At 43.5% G+C, this 22,153-nt stretch overlaps 2 protein-coding genes across 8 annotated transcripts in view; one reads left to right on the forward strand and one right to left on the reverse strand.

The window, feature by feature from the left end:
• Positions 1–6,600, forward strand: part of Lrrfip2 (LRR binding FLII interacting protein 2) — a 113,081-nt gene extending 106,481 nt beyond the window's left edge. For all 5 annotated transcript variants that reach the window (XM_038322642.2, XM_038322646.2, XM_038322643.2 and 2 more), the window contains 3 exons: positions 507–586; positions 4,577–4,681; positions 5,228–6,600. In XM_038322642.2, the coding sequence (XP_038178570.1) occupies positions 507–586; positions 4,577–4,681; positions 5,228–5,338 (296 nt within the window). In that variant the 3' untranslated portion in view covers positions 5,339–6,600. The remainder of the gene's footprint in view (positions 1–506; positions 587–4,576; positions 4,682–5,227) is intronic.
• A 2,845-nt stretch (positions 6,601–9,445) lies between these two features.
• Mlh1 (mutL homolog 1) overlaps positions 9,446–22,153 on the reverse strand; it is a 38,072-nt gene continuing 25,364 nt past the window's right edge. For all 3 annotated transcript variants that reach the window (XM_038321633.2, XM_038321635.2, XM_038321634.2), the window contains exons 13-19: positions 21,084–21,232; positions 16,295–16,403; positions 14,000–14,063; positions 11,956–12,120; positions 11,390–11,482; positions 10,764–10,877; positions 9,446–9,836 (exon numbers count right to left, since the gene is read on the reverse strand). In XM_038321633.2, coding sequence (XP_038177561.1) covers positions 9,669–9,836; positions 10,764–10,877; positions 11,390–11,482; positions 11,956–12,120; positions 14,000–14,063; positions 16,295–16,403; positions 21,084–21,232 — 862 coding nt within the window. In that variant the 3' untranslated portion in view covers positions 9,446–9,668. The remainder of the gene's footprint in view (positions 9,837–10,763; positions 10,878–11,389; positions 11,483–11,955; positions 12,121–13,999; positions 14,064–16,294; positions 16,404–21,083; positions 21,233–22,153) is intronic.

Raw genomic sequence — 22,153 nt, forward strand, 5'->3', positions numbered from 1 at the left:
ATGAGAGTGTGAGAGCAGAAACACTGCCTGGGAGCTGGAAGGTACAGGGCTGGGTTCAGAGATGCAGAGGGCCCAGAAGCTGCAGGGCCATTGCCACCCTGTGAGCTTCCTTTCTCAACACTCTGTTCACATGCGTCTAGAGCAGTGGTTCTCAACCTTCCTACTGCTGTGACCCTTTAATACCCTTCCTCATGTTGTGGTGACCCCAACCGTAAAATCATTTTATTGCTACTTCATCACTGTAATTTTGTTACTGCTGTGAATCATAATATAAGTATCTGATATGTGACCTCAAAAGAGATCGCAACCCACGGGTTAAGAACCCACTGATCTAGAGGGAAAGAAGAGCTTTGCTTCTAACTCTTGGTCTCAGGGATACTGCTGAGCAGAGATGCAGGAGCTTCTTATAGTACAGAGTCTAGAACCTGAACTGCATGTCCTCTGTATGCTACTTCACACTGTCATCTCTGGAGATGAGTGTAATTCATTATTATCTTCTGTTTTAGGAGATGCCAATAGACAAATTAGTGAATACAAATTCAAGCTTTCCAAAGCAGAACAGGACATAACCACCTTGGAACAAAGTGTAAGTATTTCTGTGAGGCACCAAATGATTCAGACGCCATTAAATGCTATCAAATGTCTCAACCTCTTGCATCAGAGTGGCTAAACCTTTGAGTTTCTGTGGGTGGCCCTGGTGGCTTGGTCTCTTCAAAAGCTCTGCATTACAGTTGCACAGCCACCAGAGAACACCTGGTAGCGTTATTCAGCTTTGTTTCTGCTCTAAAGACAGAGGACTAGGCCATCAGGATGGCACAACAGAGTTTGATCCCCAGGACCCACATGGCAGTGGACAACTGGTTCCAACATGTTGTTTTCTTATCTTGTCCTTGTTAGGATTTCTATTGCTGTGCTGAAACACCAAGACCAATAGAAACGTGTTGATGGAGCGGTGGGCTACATTCCTGCCTGGCTCCGCATGGCTAGCTTAGCCCCAGAATAATTACACAGAAACGGTATTCATTTAAACACTGCCTGGCCCATTAGTTTCAGCCTCTTATTGGCTAATTTTCATATCTTGCTTTAACCCATATTTAGTAATCTGTGTAGCACCACGAGGTGGTGTCTTACTGGGAAGGATCTTAGCCTGCATCCATCTCGAAGAGAAGAGCTATGGCAACTACCTGAGGCGTCTGCCTGACTCTGCTTTCTTTCTCCCACAATTCTGTTCTGTCTACTCCGCCTACCTAATTTCTGTCCTATTAAAGGGCCAAGGCAGTTTCTTTATTAACCAATGAAAGTAACACATAGACAGATGACCCTCCTCCATCAGAAACGTGGGAAGGGAAGGGTTTATTTTCTCACATTTCCATATAACAGGTCATCAACAAAGCAGTGAGGGCAGGAACTCAGACAGGGTAGAAAACTGGAGACAGAGGCCATGAGGAGTGCTGCTTACTGGCTTGTTCTTCATGGCTTGTTTAGCCTGCTTTCTTATAGAACCCAGGACTCTGGGATGGAATCACCCACAGTGGACTGGACCCCTCCCCCATCAATCACTAATTAAGAAAAATGCCCAGCTGGGCACTGGTGGTAAACACCTTTTAATTCCAGCACCCCGGAGTCAGAGGCAGGTGGATTTTTGAGGACAGCCTGGTCTACAGAGTAAATTCCAAGACAGCCAGGCCTACACAGAGAAACCCTGTCTTGATCAAAAAGAAAGAAAGAATGAAAGAAAGAAAGAAGAAAGAAGAAAGAAAAAAAGGAAGGAAGGAGGAAGGAAGGAAGGAAAGAAAGAAGGAAGGAAAGAAAAAAGAAAAGAAAGAAAGAGAGAGAAAGGAAGAAAGAAAGAAAAAAAATGCCCTATAATAGGCTTGCCTACAGCTGGATCTTACAGACATTTTCTCAATTGAGGCTCCCTCTTCTCAGATGACTTTAGCTTGTATCAATTTTGTTAACTGCTGTCCTGCCCAGTTCCTGCAATCGTTAAGTCCCAAAGAAATCACACAGAGGTCTACATTAGTTATAAACTGATTGGGTTAGTAGCTCAGACTTCTTATTAAGTCTTACAACTTATATTAGCCCATTATTCTTGTCTATGTTAGCCATGTGGCTCGGTACCTTATTGGGCAAGCAGTCACATCTTGCTGCTTCTGTGGCTAGGTCACAACTGCAGAAATGAGCTTTCCTCTTTCCAGAATTCTCCTGTTCTTGTTGCCCCACCTATACTTCCTGCTTGGCTACTGGCCAGTCAGCATTTTATTAAAATACAATTGACAGGGTACAAACCATTGTCCTACAGTACTTCCCCCCTTTAAAAAACAAAACAAGAACTCTGAATCTAATATCCTTTGTTTAGCTTTTCTGCTGACCATTATCCATAACAACTTGTAACCAACATTCTAAACAAAGGAAAATATCCATAGTTCATTTTTTGGGAATGTGGGTGTAGTTTTCCAGGCTACTTCCTGCTGGTTGAGGGTGCTGATAATCTTATGGGGGCCTAAAGAAAATTTAGAATTATGATCAAGTCATAACTGGAGTATCCTGTGAGGCTTGATCTTCTCAGGCAGCAGTCTTGAATCTGTTCTGGATGTAGAACTCAGACATCTGGGCCATCTGCTCCTATTGGAGATTTCTCAGGTGGTCTTCCTTGATCAAACCTGATTTTTTTTTTAACTCAGAATGAATCCACAGCTTCTCATTTCCTGTGGAAACAAAATCAAAACCTCTCCAAAGTAACATACCTTTTGACTTCAATTTTGAAGTCAAGGTATTTTCAAAATACCTATCTTGAATTAACTCAGCAGCATTTATAAACAAGTATCTTTTAGCAGCTGTTGCTTCTTCCTCAGCATTCAAACAATTCAAAGAGAGCATAATAACATACAGTATCAAGATTCTCTGTTTATTTTTCATCCTTACGTGGCTTTATTTTAACCTCTATTTCTTTTATTTTTATTTTTTGGCTTTTTGAGACAGGTTTTGTGTGTTTCTTTGGCTGTCCTGGAACTCCCTATATAGACCAGTCTGTCCATGAACTCACAGAGGTCTGCTTGCCTCTGCCTCCCAAGTGCAGTGATTAAAGGTGTGTGCCACCATACCTTGAACTCACAGAGGTCTGCTTGCTTCTGCTTCCCAAGTGTTGATATTAAAGGTGTGTGCCACCACACCTAACTACTCTATTTTAAGGACTTTATCCTTTTATCTTTTTTCTCCCAAGCCTACATATATTTTTAAACACACTGTAAACCATTTAAAGGTTTTCTTCATCTGAATATATCTTTACTGTATATCTCTTCTTCTGACCACATGAGTCTTTAATTTGCCACAACTCTATGGTGTTTCAAGGTCCCTGCCACCATCAAAAAATCATGCGGTCCAATAGCATTTAAGTATTTTGTAGCAGGACCTCCTTAAAAAGCTGCAAGGTTTTGCAGCTAGAGATTCTCAAAAGGGCTGCAAAATTTTTGCAGCTAAAGCTGAGTCATGAAGCCTCTCTTAAATGAGAGCGCTTGCCTCTAGCAAGCAGAGTCCACTTGAGAACGTGCTGCTATTAATAACCCATGCTTTACTCTATTATTTTTTGTCTAGAATTACTTTTTAAGCTCTCTCAGGCTTTATGTGGATGCAGTTGTCCACATGTTGGGCATCATTCTGTATATCTCTCTTTTTTAAACGTTGGGTGCCATTCTGTAGGAGGAGGGAGGCTGCTTGTTCTTCCCAGCTGCCCTGTTTAGCTTATACCTGAAATAATCACAGAGAAGTCTACATTAGTTATAATCTGATTGGCCCATTAGCTCAGACTTCTTATTAACTTTTATAACTTATATTAATTAGTCCATTATTCTTGTCCATGTTAGCCACATGGCTTGGTACCTTTTTCAGTGAGGCAGTCACATCTTGCTTCTTCTGTGTCTGGGTCACAACTGCTGACCAACCTTTCCTCTTTCCTGAATTCTCTTGTTCTCATTGCCCCGCCTCTACTTCCTGTCTGGTTGTCCCACTTATACTTCCTGCCTGGCTACTGGCCAGTCAGCATTTATTTAAAATGTAAGTGACAAGATACAGACCATTGTCCCACAGCACTTCCCCCCCTTTTACAAAAACAAAACAAGAACTCAGACATCTGGGCTATCTGTTCCTACCAGAGATTTCTCAGGTGGTCTTACTTGATCAAACCTGATTTTTCTTAATTCAGAATGAATCCTCAGCCTCAGGGTACAGACCATTGTCCCACAGCACAATTTGACATAAAACAAACACAGACTTCTATGTGCACACAGTAAATAAACGGGTATATTTTTTTTAAAAAAACTACTTTGCAGCTGTCTTTTTTTTTTTTTTTTTTTTTAAAAAGCTATTTCTAGAAAATTTAAAAACAGGGCCTCTTTAGAAAAATATCCCTTCATGTACATTTCAAAAGCCTATAGACTTAAAATGGGAAGTTGGCCTTCCAGTGACTGACTGCAACTGTACTTCTCTGGGACCCTTGGCTCCCCAGTGGCACTGAGTTTCCTCTTGGATGGCGAGCAGCGGTGGCAAACCCTAGTGGTCTGTGTGCTCCTATTCACAGGTCAGCCGGCTTGAGGGCCAGGTGCTGCGCTACAGAACTGCCGCTGAGAATGCAGAGAAAATCGAAGATGAGCTGAAAGCAGAAAAGAGGAAGCTGCAGCGAGAGGTACTGTGTTGGCATGCGTGCTCCTGAAAGTTCTGTGGGAAATTCACAGTGGACGGCAGTCAAGTTTGGTGGCGCACGCCTTTAATCCCAGCACTTGGGATGTGGAGGCAGGCGGATCTCTGTTAGTTTAAGGGCAGCCTGGTCTATCTACATAGTGAGGTCTAGGCCAGCCATGGATGCATAATGTGACCCTGTGTCAAATAACCAAAACCCAAAAGACCTGGTGAAGAAACCCTAGAGCTGCTTGCCGTTCACACAAGCTTTGGACCTGCACAGTGGCTGCCATTGACTTTTTTTGGTAAGGCAGGAAAAAATAATGTATTTTTGGGTTTTGCTTCAGATAACATCAGTTTTCTACAGCTTTTACACATTTTATTTTGTGGTTTAAACAATCCTCAACACCACTGTTTAGGCCTCTAGCTGCCTGGAGAAGGGTGGCAGCTGTTTGGGGACCCCAGACATGGCTGTCATTATTAGCAGAGACAGAAAGGAAAGGATGCTGGGCTTTCCCTGACCACATAAAGTGACTGTGCTCTTTGTCTCCAGCTACGGACAGCACTGGACAAGATCGAGGAGATGGAGATGACCAACAGCCACCTGGCAAAGCGGCTGGAGAAGATGAAGGCCAACAGGACAGCCCTGCTAGCCCAGCAGTAGGGGACGGACCTTCTGCCTGGGTGCTGCTCTGAGGGCTGCCCAGAGACACTGACTCTTTGTATATTGACACAAGCTTTTCGAGTACTGTTTGAGTCTTGTCATTAAACAGCCACCTTTGTATTTTATAATTTATGAGAATGAAGCAGGTCTAATTGTCATGAATTTGAATTTTGTTTGTAGTTCACTTCTAGCGTGAGAACTAGTCTGTGCTGTTTTATTTTTAATTTTCAATATCCTAGAATCATGTGTTCTCACCATCTTCCTCCAGCTGCCTCATTGACTGGGCACGTGGGAGGCTGTGGTGTGGGTCTGGAGGATAGCCGTTCTGAGTGCTGAGACACTTGCTGGAGACCTCAAAACACAAGTGCCTTCTCCACGGTGTGATCCAAGCTTCAGAGACCGAGTGGCCAAGATTCCTACTCTTCTCCCAGAGCATTTATATTTCAGTGAGGAAGTATTCAGGGGTGGGGAGTCTGTGTTTCGATCAAATTTATGTTTGGAGAAAAAAGGCCTTTTTTTGTAAGATATTTAAATTTATATAAAAATGTTAGAAAAAGATATGGGGAGTGTATATTAAACTTGATTGCATGTGGCAGAGGAAGTCTAGACTTTTACTCTTAAAATTAAGAGTAGGGTCCTTAGTCTGCGTATCCACTGTGCTGTTCCTTGTATTTTCATCTGCTGCTGATTTGTGAAATGAAACCTCAGACAAGCTCGAGGGTTGAGGGAGGGCAGTACAGGCAGGTAGGGAATCTGCCTGAAAACTATTAAACAAACCCTCCTGCCATCCAGGATTGGCGGACACAGTCATTGTTACTGAAGCTTTTTAGGACAAATCATGGCAACCATGTACAGTCCTGTCTTGCCTTCTTCTTTTCTCAAGACGAGATAACCCAGAACACAGAACTTTTAAAGTTTTTTGAGAGACAGCGTCTATGTAGCCAGGTTGGCCTTCACCTCATAGTCATCGTCCTTGGGCCTTTTGAGTGCTGGGACTCCATCCATTGCCTGGCTCTAGAATAGACACGCCTAAGAACTTGCATTTCATCTCTAAAGGCACCAGTTCAAGATATCTCCCTCCCCTACCATAGCCACTTCACAGGGTTTGTGATTCTCTTTTGTCAGAATCAAGGTGGTTTCGTGGGAATGATTACTGTAGCTCAAAGTGTTTACAAAGAAACTATATTGAGGAAAAGTCTAATGAATCAAAGCCTCTTAATAAATCTAGACTTGGAACTAGATAATAAAGTTAACTAAAAAGTGAGTGATAGTTGGTCCCTTCTTTAGCCACTAGCCCTTCATTTTTAGGGTATGGAAACTCTCCTGAGCTGAGAGCGCCCTGTGCACGTCCTAACAGGAACTACAGGTGTGTGGGTGGGGCAGGGATGCAGGTTTAACTTCCCCAGGTGATCGAACCCTTCACATGGAGAAGGGTACCCATCCTGGGTACTGAGACTCTCCTGAGAAGCCCTGGCCCTAGCCCTTGTTACTTTAGTTTTCCAATTGAAATGGCTCAATTTCTTCATTTTGATATGTTATTTCCCCTGGAACCTTCTTCATTGTTTCCTGCGCTCTGTGCTTTACTTTAAACCCTGAGGCATCCATCCTTGGGCCGAATGCTATATTTTTCTGAGGCAGGGTTGACCTTAAGGTAGCTTATCTGGGCAATGAAGAAGAACTCTCTCCTATTGCTGGTTTTAGAGCCCCTGCCAACTCCCAGTGGACTAGATTTGAGCACCTACCCCAGCAAGTCACCACAGTTAAGCAGTGAAGGCAAAGATTGATTCACTTCCTGTGACCGTGTTGGTAAGAACAGATAAGAGTTCTGAAATCCCAAATTAATTTCCCAAGTGTTAATGGTGTGAAAGAGGGAGGAAAGGAGCCAATCGATCTTGGCAGGCCAGTGGTCTGACTGGTATCAAGTTCAGGTCCCATGAAGGCTCTGGAGAAGAAGTGCTGGTGACGTCTCTGGAGAAGTGCTGGTGACGTCTCTTGATCGTCTCCACCCCAAGGCGCAGCCTTGTCCTTGTCAGTAGCTTCTCATTTTGAGGGTGATCTGTGCTGTGAACGTTACTTTGGGAGGCACCTGTCCTGTTTTCCTCAATTCCAAAGTAACTCCAAAACAGAATGACTCTGGAGAGAAAAGATAAAGCCAGAGAGGGGCAAAATAGTAGCTGAAGTCAGTGTCTCTTTTTTTGCTTCCCCAGAATCCTCCAAATAAGAACACCTAGAAATATATTCAGAGCCACTAAGGGGGCTAGTTTAAAATACTGGGCAAGAATGCTTTAAATTTTGTCCCTAATAATAAAATTAGCCTTGACTACTGACAGGAAGAGTTTCAGCTCAAGCTTTCTCCAGTCAATACCTACACTATTAACATACTGCATTAGTAACTATCTTTTCTTACTGTTGACCAAATACCTGACATTGGATGGATTTATCTTGGCTCATGGTTTAAGAGAATCGTCCATGACAGGGAAGGTGTGGAAGAATTCGCGGGCAGGATTTGGCAGATGGTTCTCAAGCAGGGAGCCTTTTACTTGGCATTCTGATCACACTTTTCAAGAGAATTTGCATATCAACATGTGGGAGCCTCAGTGAGTGGACCCTCGGGGCACATTTGCCAGTGCCCAGTACAAAGTATAAGGTCTCTGCTGTGTTCATCTCTAACAATACAGATACTCTGTCTACACACTCCTTTTCTGCAACTCTAAACATGCTCACTCTCTGTTCATATTTTCTCTCAGTTGACTGCATAGTTCTCATCTTTCTGTTTGAAATGTCATTATCAACCTCAATAAACACAGTGATAACCAAGCCACCACCCAAAGGTTAAGGTGACTTAAAACTGTCTCTGCCAAATAACTTAATCCATTACCTTTGAATTCAGTCTTACTCAAGGACAAGAAAAGACAGAGCCAGCTCTTTGCCAGAATGCAAATCAGAATAGCCTAGATCCCACTAGTCTTTGTTCCCTTCTCAAACCACGTGAGCCATGTCTCCACTAGCTGTATTTCTTCTAAACTGTGAAGTTCTGGTTACAGTATTCTAGAGCTCCCCAGCCTGTAACTCCAAACTTTTCTGCGTTCCTCTTGTACACCTGTTTAAAGCTTCTAAACCACATGACAAGCTTATCAAAGCAGCATCCCTTGGTTGTCCATACCAGTAACCTTTAGACAGGTTCTTACAGAAACAGAATTCATGGGATGTATAAAAGGGATTTGCAAAGAAAGGACTGAGCAGTACAAGGATGGCTGTCTGCAAGTTGGAGGGTAGAAAACTTGGTAGCTGCTCAGTTCATAAGGCTGGATGCCTTAGTAGGCCCAATCTGGCATCAAAAGCCTAGGAGATCCCTGGAGAGGAGTCTTGGTATTGCGTCCACCATGGAAGGCTGAAGAATTTCAGAGTCTGGTGGCAGCGTCAATGAAGGATACAGGCAGGTGTGCACTTTTTCTGTTATCTGTACTACTGGAAGTTGCTCTTGCTGCCCACTTAGAGGGTGTCTTCCTCAACCAATTATCTGCTCGGGAAACACTGTCATAGACACACCAAAGTGTCTTTCCTAGGTTCTCTAAATCCAATCAAGTTGACAAGACCATCTTGTGCTCAGGACTTTCTGAGGCAGGGTCCTGCTCTGCAGTGCAGTCTCCATTGACCTGGAACTTAGTATGTAGACCAGGCTCACCTCAAGCTCACAGATCCACTGCTTCTGCCTCCAAGTGCTGGGATCAAGGCATGTATCACCATATATTTAGGACTTGTTTTTTTTTTTTTAAGGCAAAGCTGGAGTTTATTAAGGGATGGGCACTGAGGGAGGAGATGTGCAGGGAACCCAAGACATGGACTTCTCAAAAGTTGCTGTTCTAGGGCTTCCTTTAAATGGAATTTCTACAAATGCAACTTACTGTATCTGATAATAAATTTCCAGAAAGACATAGTATGATTTCAGAAAACTTGAAGAGTTTTTTTAAGAGTGTGGATAGAAATGCCTTCTGAGGTGGCTAGGGCTTTTTTGAGTCTTCAACACAACCCAGTATATACTAGGTGAAATCATCTTAGATAGTTTCCAATGTGAAGTTACACACCAAAAAAAAAAAAAAATTCACATCAAGATACACATGAGTTTATTTGCAGTCAATCAACACATGAAGGATGAAGGCAAATGAGAATTTTTAGCATTAAGTTATAGCAACAATGCTGGGATACAAAGCATAAACAGCGAGCACTGGAAACCCTGAATCACACCAGCTGCCCTGTGGCTTCCTCATCTGTAAAATGTGCTTCGTCTTGGATGGTGGATGCACAGTCACTAAGGTGGCTATGGCCATATTTAACACCTCTCAAAGACTTTGTACAGATCTGGCAGGTTGGCGAGCTGTAGGACATTTCCATCCTCTGTGAAATGCTTCGGAGGTAGAAGGTGTGAGCGGAAGGCTTTATAGATAATGTGTTCCACAGTCCACTTCCAGGGCTTTGGGGTAGAGCCAGGCATGTCACTCTGGAAAATACGTGAAATGCATTTATCTCCCCACATACTGGCTTTCCCACCGACATGATAGGCACTGGGCCTGGAAGGGTCTTAGTGGTGTGTGTAAGGGGGCTTCTGCAGGCCACTCTTGAGGATCCCACAAGTCTGAGCAGAAGAAACAGAGTTTGTGAAAAAAAAGAAATTTGAGGGGCCACTGCCGACATTTTTGTTTCCACTGCAGTGGATCTAACATTTCCGAGCCTGGTTCCTGGATCGTAACTCGGAGGATAGACCTGCCTCACCGCTCCTCTCCGTGTGAGCCTCGGCTGCCCCTCGTCTGTGTTCTTTTCCGTCTGCTGTCTGGTTCCTAGCAAATAAACTTAGAACAGTTTGTGTGTCCGCTTCCCAACCAGGGTGAGAGAGTTCTTGGGGTCTCAGCAGGAGCCAGGGCTGACTTCTGTCCCACTACTGTAAAGCACGGGAACCAGAGCACACCAGGGGTCCTGATCAGGGGACAGCACGTTCACCACCACTAAGTGGCTATGCACTACAGCGGCTAGGCTCTGATTCTCAAACTCTTGACTCTCTCTGCCTTCCTCTGAAATGTGAGAGTGTCACGGGCAACACGAGTATCTGTCAGGCTCTTGGATCATTCTGGAGGCTATGTTCTAGTCCAGCAGAACGAAGTAAAGTTTATGAATAAAAGCTGGCCATTGTAAAGAGATGGGTGTACTGCTACATGCCTAAAGCTAGAACTTAGGAGGCTGAAGCAGGAGCATCCAAAGTTCAAAGCCATATGCAAATTCCTGGATTAAAAAAAAAGTTGGGGGCTGTTGTTTGAACTTTTGTCATATAAAGCGAAACTGTAGGACTTTACAGAGATTAAATCCCATATCCTAAAGGGACACGAAACCCGCCCCAGTCCCAGATGCCAACATGCATTAACGACCACAGTACCTGCTGGCCTGAGAGGGCTGACTCCTCCAGCATACACTGCTTCCGAACGGAGTAAAACATAGCACACTCCCTACTGAGGCTTTCAAAACATTCCTTCTCTTCATCCCAGTTTACCTGATCCACAGAAGTCAATACAAGAAAAGCATTTAATGCAGTGCTTTAACATTTTGTGTCTAAATATCACAGACCTGAGCTGGAGAGATGGTTCAGTGGTTAAGAGCATTGGCTGCTTTTCCTAAAGGACCCAAGTTCAATTCCCAGCACCCACATGGCAGTTCACACCTGTCTGTAACTCCAAGATCTAACACTTTCATACAGACATACATGCAGGAAAAACACCAATGCACATAAATAAAAATAAATTTAAAAATAAAATAAACAAACAAACAAACAAATACCACAGACCTAACAGGCAAAAAGAAACGTGACTTGCAGCACTAAAACTTGATTGGGATGACCATGGTACGGGCTGATGGGGCTCTCAGATATTTTGTTATCTTTTCGGTTCCAGATGAAGGTACTCTACCTCCAGGTCACAGACACACACAGACAGACAGACAGACAGACAGACAGGACACAGACACACACATGCAGGCAAGCACTGCTTAGAATCTGCTATTATATACCTCTGTGGCCAGTCGAAGGATGAAGAGAGGCAGTCCCTCCAAAGGGGGAACATAGTTGTCAATCAGAAGGGGTAATCCAATCAGGTTCCCTTCCTGCTTGGGGAGGGGGGCAAAAAAAAAAGAGTAAGACACAATGGCATCACGGATGATAGGTTCATTCGCCTTGCATTTCTCCAAGCCTGTACTGGGTGCAGGTTGTAGGATGGACACGGGCCTTTAATCAGGAACAAATTTTCCTTCTGGATGTGCTCAGAAATGTCAGGACAGGAAGCCCCGAAGAACAAGGGTAAGAGGAAGAAATGGAGCAGGTGGCATAGTTTCATTCTCCATGTGGCCTGTCAGGACTGGGATTCAGCTTTCCCTCATGGCAGAGTCCTTCACCCGGGGAATAGGAACGGCATTGATGGATGAGTTTGGTTTTATCATCTCAGGTGCAAACGGGGAGTGGAGAGAATGTCACATATAAAACATGCTGCTTCTGAGGGGAGATCAACCTTTTAGTTCCAACCAAGGAACTTGACCCTTATCTGAAAGAAAGCTCAAAGGCATGCAGATAGCTGCCCCACCTCATCAATTTCCAAAGAGAAATAGTCTGCAAGCATCTCAGCTTTCTTCTTCAGAAACTCAACAATGTATTCTGCAAGTCCTTCCTTCGGGCCATCTTCCTCTGTCCAGCCACTTTCAGGACTGTCTAAGGCCAGCATGGCGAGGTCAAAGAGTGGTGCTGGTTCCTGGGAAGAAGCCACAACGTAGGGATTCAGTGGGAAGCTTCAGTCTGAACAGACCAAACTCAGTTCAGAAATAAAAGCATCAACAGAGACAGAATGCCCCCTCATCAATGCAGGTTTCAGTACCCTATTAACAGCAGAACAAGCAGACAGGAAATCATTATAGAGATAGTTGACACGCACCACAATGAGCATGACAGATGTGGCATCTAAAGGACATGCATGGCAAGGTAAGAATGTAGATTCAGGTGCTCAAAGAACATAAACACAAACCTCGTACTTCAGGCATGAAACAAGTCTCAGTAAGTGTGAACACACCCATGAACATTCTTCAACCAAGCTAGAATTAAAGTAGAAATCAGTAACAGATTTTTGGAAAACCTCCAAGAGACTAGATGCTAAGCGATGCAGATCTAAATAGACAGTCCAGCCTACTCAGAAAGCTCCAGGTCCTAGCAAGAGACTAAGACCTTTACAGACAAAGTAGTGACAAAAACCAAGACGAAGGGATAGATCCTGGGGAATAAACCTGATACTCCTCCGGCCCTACACACATGCACACACATGCACCCAAACTGAGCACCCACACAAAGCAAGGAAGAGACAACCTGAACAACTCTATCTGAGTAATAACCTGGATCTCTAAGAATTTCCTATCATGGAATCTTCAAGCCCAGACTGTTCTAAACAATGAGTAAATAATAACAACCCTACAGAATGCTTTCAGAAAAAACGGCAAAGGAAAGCTTACAGACTCATCTTTGAGGTCAACATTATCCTCTGCTAAAACCACATAAATACAATACAAAATAGTAATACTCATGAACACAGGTTAGAAAAAAAACCCTATAAATACAACTTGAGGAAATGAAATCTGGCAAACCATAACCGAGCAGGGTTCATCCCAGGAGTGCAAGGTTGGTTTAACACATGCAAACTAGCCAGTGCATTTCACTACATTAACAGTCTAAAGATTAAAAAAGCACATCTTAAAGGAAGAAAAAGTATTTGAAAATTTTTCATATCTATTACTAAATTTTAAAAAACTGAAGAGAATTTCTCCAATTTCCTAAGAGTACCCACAAAAACTCTCTCCCAGCTACTAACATATTCAACAACAAAAGTCTGACTACTTCCCCAAGACTGGAACAAAGAGAAGGGTTTCCATTCTTGCCACTTCTATTAGCTCAGATTACAAGCCATCAAGAAAATGGTGAACATCCAAACATTATAACCATTCATGTAGAAAAACAGACTCATTATATAAGCACCAAACTAGCTGAGGTTAGCAAATCTGCAAGATACAACATCTATGTACAAAATTCATGGCATTTCTGTACTCTGGCAATAAACATTAGACACTGAAGCTGTTAAGTTGCCAGGTACAGCACCATAAAAAAGTGAAACATTAATCTAATAAAATTTATCTTTTCTCAAAAATTATCTACAGATACAATACAATCTTAATCAAACTTCCAAAGGCTAAATTAAAACTTGGCACCAATACCTTCTTGATATTGTTAAAGTTCAATGGTAGAGTGTGTGCTTACTACAGTAACACAAAGTAAAGAAAAAGCAAACACACACCCCATCCCCGTTCTGGCCATAGTTTTAGAGAAAATTTCTCCTTTTAATTTCAAGTAAATATGTAGAAGCATTTGTTTAAGATGGCTATAAAAGAAACTATTCATCTGAAAAGATTCAACCAAAAAAAAAAAAAAGAAAAGAAAAGAAAACTTCAGTGCATTGCAAATCATAAGGTACAGAAACCCTTAAACATACTTTGGAAAGTTTACATTTGCCAAGGAGGAAGTTACTGTATAGCTCATATTGTGAGAAACGACCAGCTGCCATTTCAGAAGTGGGGAGGAAAGAAACTTACCGATAACCTCAGAACACCAAAGTTGGCAAAGTCATAAATGAGTATCTGGTAGAACAGCTCTTCACTGAAAATAAAAATGAAAGACTGTAAAAAAAATAAATCTATGCTTGAGGGCCGAGCCGCAAGGACAGAATGGGACAAAGATGCTGCTGCCTGGCTGTGGACCTGGCTAAGAAGGATTCCTAACATGATTCCTGCCGGGACTCTGCAGCCATCCCTCCTGGACAAGTTCAAACACAGTCTGGCTCACCTCCTCCTCTCTAGTGCTGTAAGGGTTTCAGTTAACAAAGAGCCTTAGAGCTCACCTTCTGGCAGTCCACCATCAACACCATAGGATGCAGTGCTTGCCTAGCTCATGAAGGCCCGGGTTTCATCCTCAGCACCACAGAAACAGTTATATGGGGAAAAAGGTATATGGAGCATATAGAAAGGGTAGTTTTCCCTTTTTCATCAGAAATGGATGGAATTATACTGCACTGATTTTTTTGGGAGGAGGGAATGAGGTGGGATAAAAGATCTTGCCATGTAGCCAGCCCAATCTGGAACTCACAATCCTTGTTTACCTACACCTGCCAAGTGCTGGGATTCTAGGTGTTTGCCCCACGTCTGGAAATGCACTGATATTTGAGTTAGTATGTTCCACTGGCTGACAATAGTCCAAGAATAGCAATTAAGTATGTATACTGAATTACTAATAAAAATCACGTTCTTCCTCATATGCAAATCCCAGCCTATAGCATAAAGATGTAAACACAGTACATGTGGGTAGAGTACAGCATGTAGAAAGGAGAACAAGAAAGGCTAAATATTAGGGGATGAGACAGGACTGAACACAGATAAATGATCAGGTCATGAAAGAAGACACAAGGCTCATTCTTTTTCTAGTTTCCATACTGTCATGTGGAATTTTCTACTTTAGGAAATCAATGTGGATGGATTTTGGATCTCAGATTAAGGATGTCAGTAGGAAGCTGCAATTCTGGTGTTAGCGTGACTGCTAACCGTGCGATCAAAGAAGTCAAACACAGGGCAGCTGTGCAGACGTGCAGGTCATGCACTCTCATGTGCTAGAAAAGCCAAAGCAGGGAGAGAAGAGTTCCCCATAGCCCAGCTCATGGCACACTGCTGCAGTCTGGAATGCCAGTACTCCAACATGGGGTGCAGCTGGCAGACCAAGGCTGTGAGGACGCTGTTTCTGGACTGCTGAGGTCATGTGCTCAGCTGACTCACATTCTTGTTGTGGCAGCCAGGAGCAGGTCTCACTCCAGCACCTTCCCCACCATGGGAGACTGCATCAAAATGCAGCCCAGATAAACTTATCTTCCCTTACACTGTTTCTCCCTATGTGTTTGGTCACAGAAATGAGAACAGAAGCTAACACACCAAACAAGTCAAAGAGCAGTGAAATTTAGCACTATGCCAAAAGGCTCCAACCCAAGAAGAATGACCCTGAATTCTGGAAAAGGTACCTGTGCCAGGAGGGAGCTTTGAGATTGGGGCTGCTTCTACATTAGAGAAGGCAAAAAGCCTTTTAGCTCATGCACCATGTCCATGCAGTGCAGTGTCTGCTCCACTTATAAGACAGGAAGCACTGAGGTCACAGAAAGGCTTAGAATGGGAGTCCTGGAGTAGATAAGTGATGCCCAGTGGACACAGGCAGCAGCATCCTCCCATATACATCACCTATTTGAGAATACACTTACACAAGCTCTAGACGCAATGGATGCTAAAGTCCCTGGAAACAATAAGAATGTCACCAGGTGTGAATAAGACTAATGGCGCCGAGAGGTGTGGGCTTCCCTCTTTTGCCTCCCTGTTGCACGTTAAGAGACACCAGATCTCTAACAGCACAAAACCCTCAACACCTGGTTTTTAGCCAATGTCTACTGAGTGCTGAGCCCAGGGATGGGCATCTCTAGCCATTTCTCCCTACAAAATACCGGTGATATTCAGTTTTACTACCCTAGCCTAATCTACAGGTCAAGACACAAGAGGCACCGTAGGAAAAGACAATTCCCGACATGGAAATGAAAAACATCGACCCTAGCTCTGCATTCACATCTGTGTCTCTCAAGGCTCTATCTATCTATCATCTATCTATCTATCTATCTATCTATCTATCTACCTACCTACCTACCTACCTATCTATCTATCTATCTACCTACCTACCTACCAACCTACCTATCTATCTATCCTTTTCAGTCACTTTACCTGATCCCCCACCCCCACCCAGCACTGGTGCCTGTCCCCAGAGACTACTCTTCTGGTGGTTCTGGTGCTTTCACCCAGATTTACCTGAGTTTGGTAGTATTGAGGAGGTATAGCTTGGTCTGGTGCTGTGCCAAGGCCCACTGAGGATTCACACAGCCCACAAAGGAATGGTTACGAAGCATCTCCTGGAGAGCTAGAACACAAAACAAACAGAAACCATGTAAGTAATGGAATCCCTCTCAACAGCTCTTCACACCCCAAGGCCACACAAGCAAAGATGCCTCAACTAGGTCTCCTGCTGTAAGAAACCAAGTATGGAACGACATTTTGCCTCTAAATACAATTTGCCTCTAAAGATGTATGGAGGAGTTGCTAAAAGATTAAGGAATGAAGGAGGAGTGAAATGCTCCTCCAGAATTGGAACCTTCAGCTTTCACGGGCTCTAACAGTGTGAAAAGGAGGACAGATAAGAATGGTTTGAAGGGGCTGGAGAGATGGCTCAAGTGGTTAAGAGCACTGATTGCTCTTCCAGAGGACCCTGGTTCAATTCCCAGCACCACATGGAAACTCACACAGACATACATGCAGACAAAAGACATCAATGCACATAAAATAAAAATGAATTATTTTAAAAAGAATGGTTTGAAATTGGGAGTCTGACAGACTAATATTAGTCCATAGCTGGAGCTGGAATTCTAAGATCTGCACCCTGCACACAAAGGGAAGCGATACATGTGTCCATTCTCCAACCACTTGATGGCTTTTGTGTTAGCAGTAAAGAAAAAGAAAAAACCAACCACACCAAAACAAAACCCCTGACAACCAGAGTGTACAGCCATAATCTCACCCTCACATGTTTTTATAGGCAGAAATGATGACAGACCGACTGTCTGAGAACCCAAATGGAGATATTGGTTTAAACTAATACCAGGCTTCAATTAATCCCTAAGAAAAAGTCTGAGCAACTAGCAGCTCTGTGCGTGTGGAGTGTGAAATATATTATAAAAAAGAAACAGGGAACCAAATTTCAGGATCTTAAACAAGCACAGCAGACCTGGAGACTGGAACACTAGCAGAGAACATGAATACATCCACACCCCTGGAGAATGAGGCTCTCACCCAGCAGCAGGACACAACTGCAAATATCCAGGGAACTGGGAAGAACCCAGCAGGACTTCAGAACCCTGAAAATGATTACGCTGAGACAAAGGCAGACAACAGATCAGACAATGTCAGTGGACCTAAAGAGATTCTCACGACACAGCCCAGACAGGCAAAGAGAAGATGTGAGGGCAGCTTAAGCAGCAATGAGGAAAACAAAACTTAAGTTTAAAGGGGGTGGGGGTGGAGCTAATATCTGGAAACACTCAACGGTATCCCAGAAAGATGAGAAATGTCAAGCCCCAGTTCTAGGATATGCAAATAAAACCACCAAAATAAAGAATGAAAACCCCCAAACCAAACAACATCACCTCCCTCAATACTCCCAACTATATGCAAGAGCTGCTAGGGGAGTGGGAATTAAAGAGCGCTTACATACACTCAGGAAGAAAAGGGAGATTACCATGGATATTAAGTATTTGATTCATGGCTGAATTTTCAACAGTAGAAATCAGAAAAAAAAAAAAAAAAGAGAGACCTACAATACACCAAGAAAAAACAATTGTCAACCTGGGTTTTAAAAAATAAAATTAAATTTGAGAAAATGAATTCAACTTGTCATGGCTGTTGCTGATGTATCTGTGAGTGTTCACTGTTTTGTCACGGCTGTTGTTGATGCATCTGTGAGTGTTCACTGTTCCGTAGGTGCTACAATTATGCCCCATAAAGTAGCTTGCTTTCTTCATGTAATGGAATAAGCACCCCCCGCCCAGACACGCACATCTCCTACCCAGTTCCACTGGAAACTCCGTATGTTTACAGGATGTTCTGTGTAGGTGGAAATGATTACTTTTAAAGCTGGAGAACATCAAATATTCTAGACTAATGAGCCACTGGAGGAGAAACAGCAATATGATCCCTTGAAAGGAGGCCACAGAGTTCCTAAGAGGAACACTCATGGCCTCCCTAACCATCCCCAGCCACTCAAGTGTGACCCAGTCAGCAGAAGGCCCAGCACATGGTCTTTTCACAGAACTTAAGGACCCGTATTTTACCCCATCCAAAACGCTCCTCCAGCCATAGAAGGTTTCTCTATAGTGTCTCCTCCATTATGCAAAGACCAAAATAGATAAAATCCTTCTTTTATATCAAAGCTAAACCATACACCCTACTTCAAATCTGAGACCAAGGGTCTTAACACAGTCTCAGTACCAACAGATAAAGCTAAGCTAAGGAGAATCCTAACGCCGAGGTCCCTGCCTCGCCTCTCAGGTCTCAGCGAGGTGGGGTACTGCTTTTTGCCCTTCTCTGGTGCGCAGGGTTTCTTTCATTCTGCCTGATGGAACAGAAAGGTTCATCAAACAATCTGTGCAACCCCTTTCATCTTATCTACCACTCCACATATGGTGCAACACACTGCACACAGTAATTAACTTATCATGTTACAAATAATTAACTGATATGTGGCACACCTGTGACCCTAGGTTAATAGTGTCAGCATCTGATCCAAGACTGACTGTTTACCAAAGAACAATGCACTAACCCAACTTGGCATTTAAATATTAAGTGAAAAGGCAGGCGGATCTCTGTGAGTTTGAGGCCAGCCTGGTCTACAAGAACTAGTTCCAGGACAGGCTCTAAAGCTACAGAGAAACCCTGTCTCGAAAAAAAAACCCTAAATAAATAAATAAATAAATAAATAAATAAATAAATATCAAGTGAGCCTACCTACAAAGGCCATTGCCAACTCACTGTGCTTGGCTGTTCATCTTTGCTGTACTTTATTTTTTATTCTGTTTTTGACATGTATTCTTACTGTGTTGTCCAGGTTAGCCTTGAATTCCTAGGCTGAAGTGATCCTCCTGCCTGTTTTTACAATGGTGGGAACTAAATGCAAGGACCGCCACGCCAGAACAGTTTTAGACTGTTCAGATATTCCATGTGACGTTTTTCCTTTCCTCATCTCTTCATCTTCTCTATGAGAGGAGGTGGAGGCATGTGCTCTCTCCAGAGGCTATCTGAGAATTAAGTTAGCATGCGTGGATATATATTTTTAGGTCACTTAAGAGTCATCATCTTGGCCTCAGTAAGACTAAAATATCTGACCATTTGATATAGGCTGATTTTGCCCTGCACTGAACAGTTTATTAATCAAAAACATCACTGAAATGATCTTTCCTGACCTCCAAGATTGAGGGGGATTATCTACAAACAGCTGTGAGGAGAAGTGCTGAAGAAGCCATGCAGCGGCCCGCCCTTCTTATGCGATTTAAAACTGCTTTAAGCTCCCCGCTGGGAAAGAATCACACAGGAAAGCGCAACCACGGTACATTTCATGGAAACGGAAATCAGGAGCCAACTGGCAACACGCACAATGGGCAGGAGCCTAGTCACAGAAGATGTGCATCACATGTAACACGGACAGCACAAGGGAAGCGTAGGATGGAGGAGACAGACAGATAGACAGACATGGAGCAATGTATGAAAGCAAAGTTCAGGCCTTCCTGTGTTGGCTCAGACCACCGTCTGAGACAGAAAGTGGAAGAGGCCGACTAGGCAGCTACTTCAAAGGGTTCAGGGTTAGTGGGAATGGTGCTAACTTTCTCCTGAGCTGTATGATCTTTTCAAAAAGTAACCAGGAGGCCAATGTAGCGGCAAATGCCTATAACCTAGGACCTCGTAGGCAGAAGCAGAACTGAGATTAGTGTGGGTTACAAACTGAGTTACAGGCAAGCCTGAACTATATGGTGAAACTGACTCAAAACAAAACACAAACAAAGCGAGTAGCAATGCAGATGATCATAATTTATATTTTATAATACTGAAATTGATTTGTTTTCATGTTTTTCTTCATTTATTTGTGTGTGTGAGGGGGTGGTCATGCATGCACCACAGCACCACGTGGAGGTCAGAGGACAGCTTACAGGAGTTGGTTTTCTATTTCAACCATGTGGGTCCCAAGTATCAAAGTCAGATTAAGTCTGGTGCTTTTATGCAAGGAGCCATCTTGCAGGCCTTTAGGATTTATTTACAACACATGAAAACAGAAAGGTCACGGTTAGTTGACAAACTCAAGCACAGAGCTGCTGCTTGGAGCCTGCGCAGTACTCACACTTGGAACAGCAGTCCTCCCAGGTGCACCATGACTAAAGGGCCAGTCTCCTACACATCTAATTATGGACTCCGTCTACTCGCTTCTAAAACCTTTTGGCTTGTTTTCTAGTAACAGGGACCAGGATGAAGTCTGGTACCCAACTACTCTCAAAAGCTGTTTGTGAGGGTAAAAGGGACTTATTGGCCTTCAGGCTATAAAAATACCCATCTTCCTAACAAGTGTCTTACTGGTTACTTCTAATCAATCGGTGATATTCTAGGATAAATCAATCTCATATTCTGAGGCACAGAACAGCTCAGTCACTGTGAGGTCTCATGGTTGAAATGGAGTTCAGGGTGAACTCCAGCGGGGTGACCTGTCAACTCTCACCTCAGCACACCTCCTCTGACAGGATAAGACTTTGTTGCTCATTGATGCTGCTTTTAGTAAAAGCAGAAACAAAGTAGAAACAATTGCAATGACCACTGTGCTAATCCCTTTCGTTACTAGGAATGCCAGTTAATTCTGCCTAAAGTCCTACTCTTCCCCTTGAGAACTGTCTTCTGTGTAAGGAAAACAGCCTGTCCAAGCAGCACACGGCAGTGCCTGCCTGACAGCTTGAGCGCTCTCTGCATTTCCAAAACCCCAAGTGCCACACAGATCTCAGCACTTACGTACTCTCATGGCCTCGCTCGTTAATTTCCTCCTGGAGACTCAAAACACTGGTGAGGTTAATGATCCTCCTCCGGGGGTAACAAGCAGCCGTCATTTCCTTCCGGGAGTCATCCTCCATCATCTCCACATCAGAATCGTCCCGATGTCTCTTTCTGCAGTGAAGGGGAAGAACTGGCAGCTCACCATCCTTCCATTTTATTTATTTTTAGTTTCCTGAGATAGGGTTTCTCTGTGGAGCCCTGGCCGTCCTCGAACTCAGAGACCCTCCTAGCTCGAGTGCTGGGATTAAAGGTTCGCGCCACCACTGTCCAGCTCCATTTTATTCTTTTTACTCAGTGTATGTGCTGAACTTCAGAGAAAGGAGCAGCTTCTTTGTGCCGTAGCAGGTCAGCGGCTGTCCTGTGTCATGCTACTTCTCTGACAATCCTCAGATAGCAAAGGCCTTAAGCAAGTAAACTGGCCTTGTCAAGCCCCACTCATCCTTGATTCCAAGATCCATACGTCTGTCTACCCACGTGACACTGATACGCACCAGCTACATAGAGCAGTGGACACATTCTTAGGGGAAGCCCTCATGCTTGCTTTCTAGTGGGAAAGTTGGCAACAGAAAAAGACTTTTAAAGTCCAATTTTAAATGCTTAATTAAAATGCTATTTTATGTTTATGGCTGTTTTGTCTGCATGTATGTCTGTATACCAGATGAATTCTTGTTGTCTGTAGAGGTCAGAGAGGGCACTGGATTCCCTGGGAGTGGACCTACAGACACCTGTGACATGGTGGACATTGTAGGTGCTAAGAATAATGGGTCATCCATAAGCTGGGTCATCTATAAGAATAGCCAGTGCTCTTAACTACTGAACCTTCTTTCTAGTCTAAGGAAAGTTTTAGTAGTAGTGGATGCTAGTAAGAAAGTACAAGGTCAGGGTCACATAACAGACTGATAGGATGTAAGAGGAAGCGGAGCTTTCTGTCTGAATGGACAATGTGGTGGTCTGAGTGAGAACGACCCCACAGGCTCACATATTTGAACACCTGGTCCCCAGGTGGTCGACTTGTTTGGGAAGATTAGGAGG

This window comes from Arvicola amphibius, chromosome 3 (assembly GCF_903992535.2).
Source record: "Arvicola amphibius chromosome 3, mArvAmp1.2, whole genome shotgun sequence".
NCBI lineage: Eukaryota > Metazoa > Chordata > Mammalia > Rodentia > Cricetidae > Arvicola > Arvicola amphibius.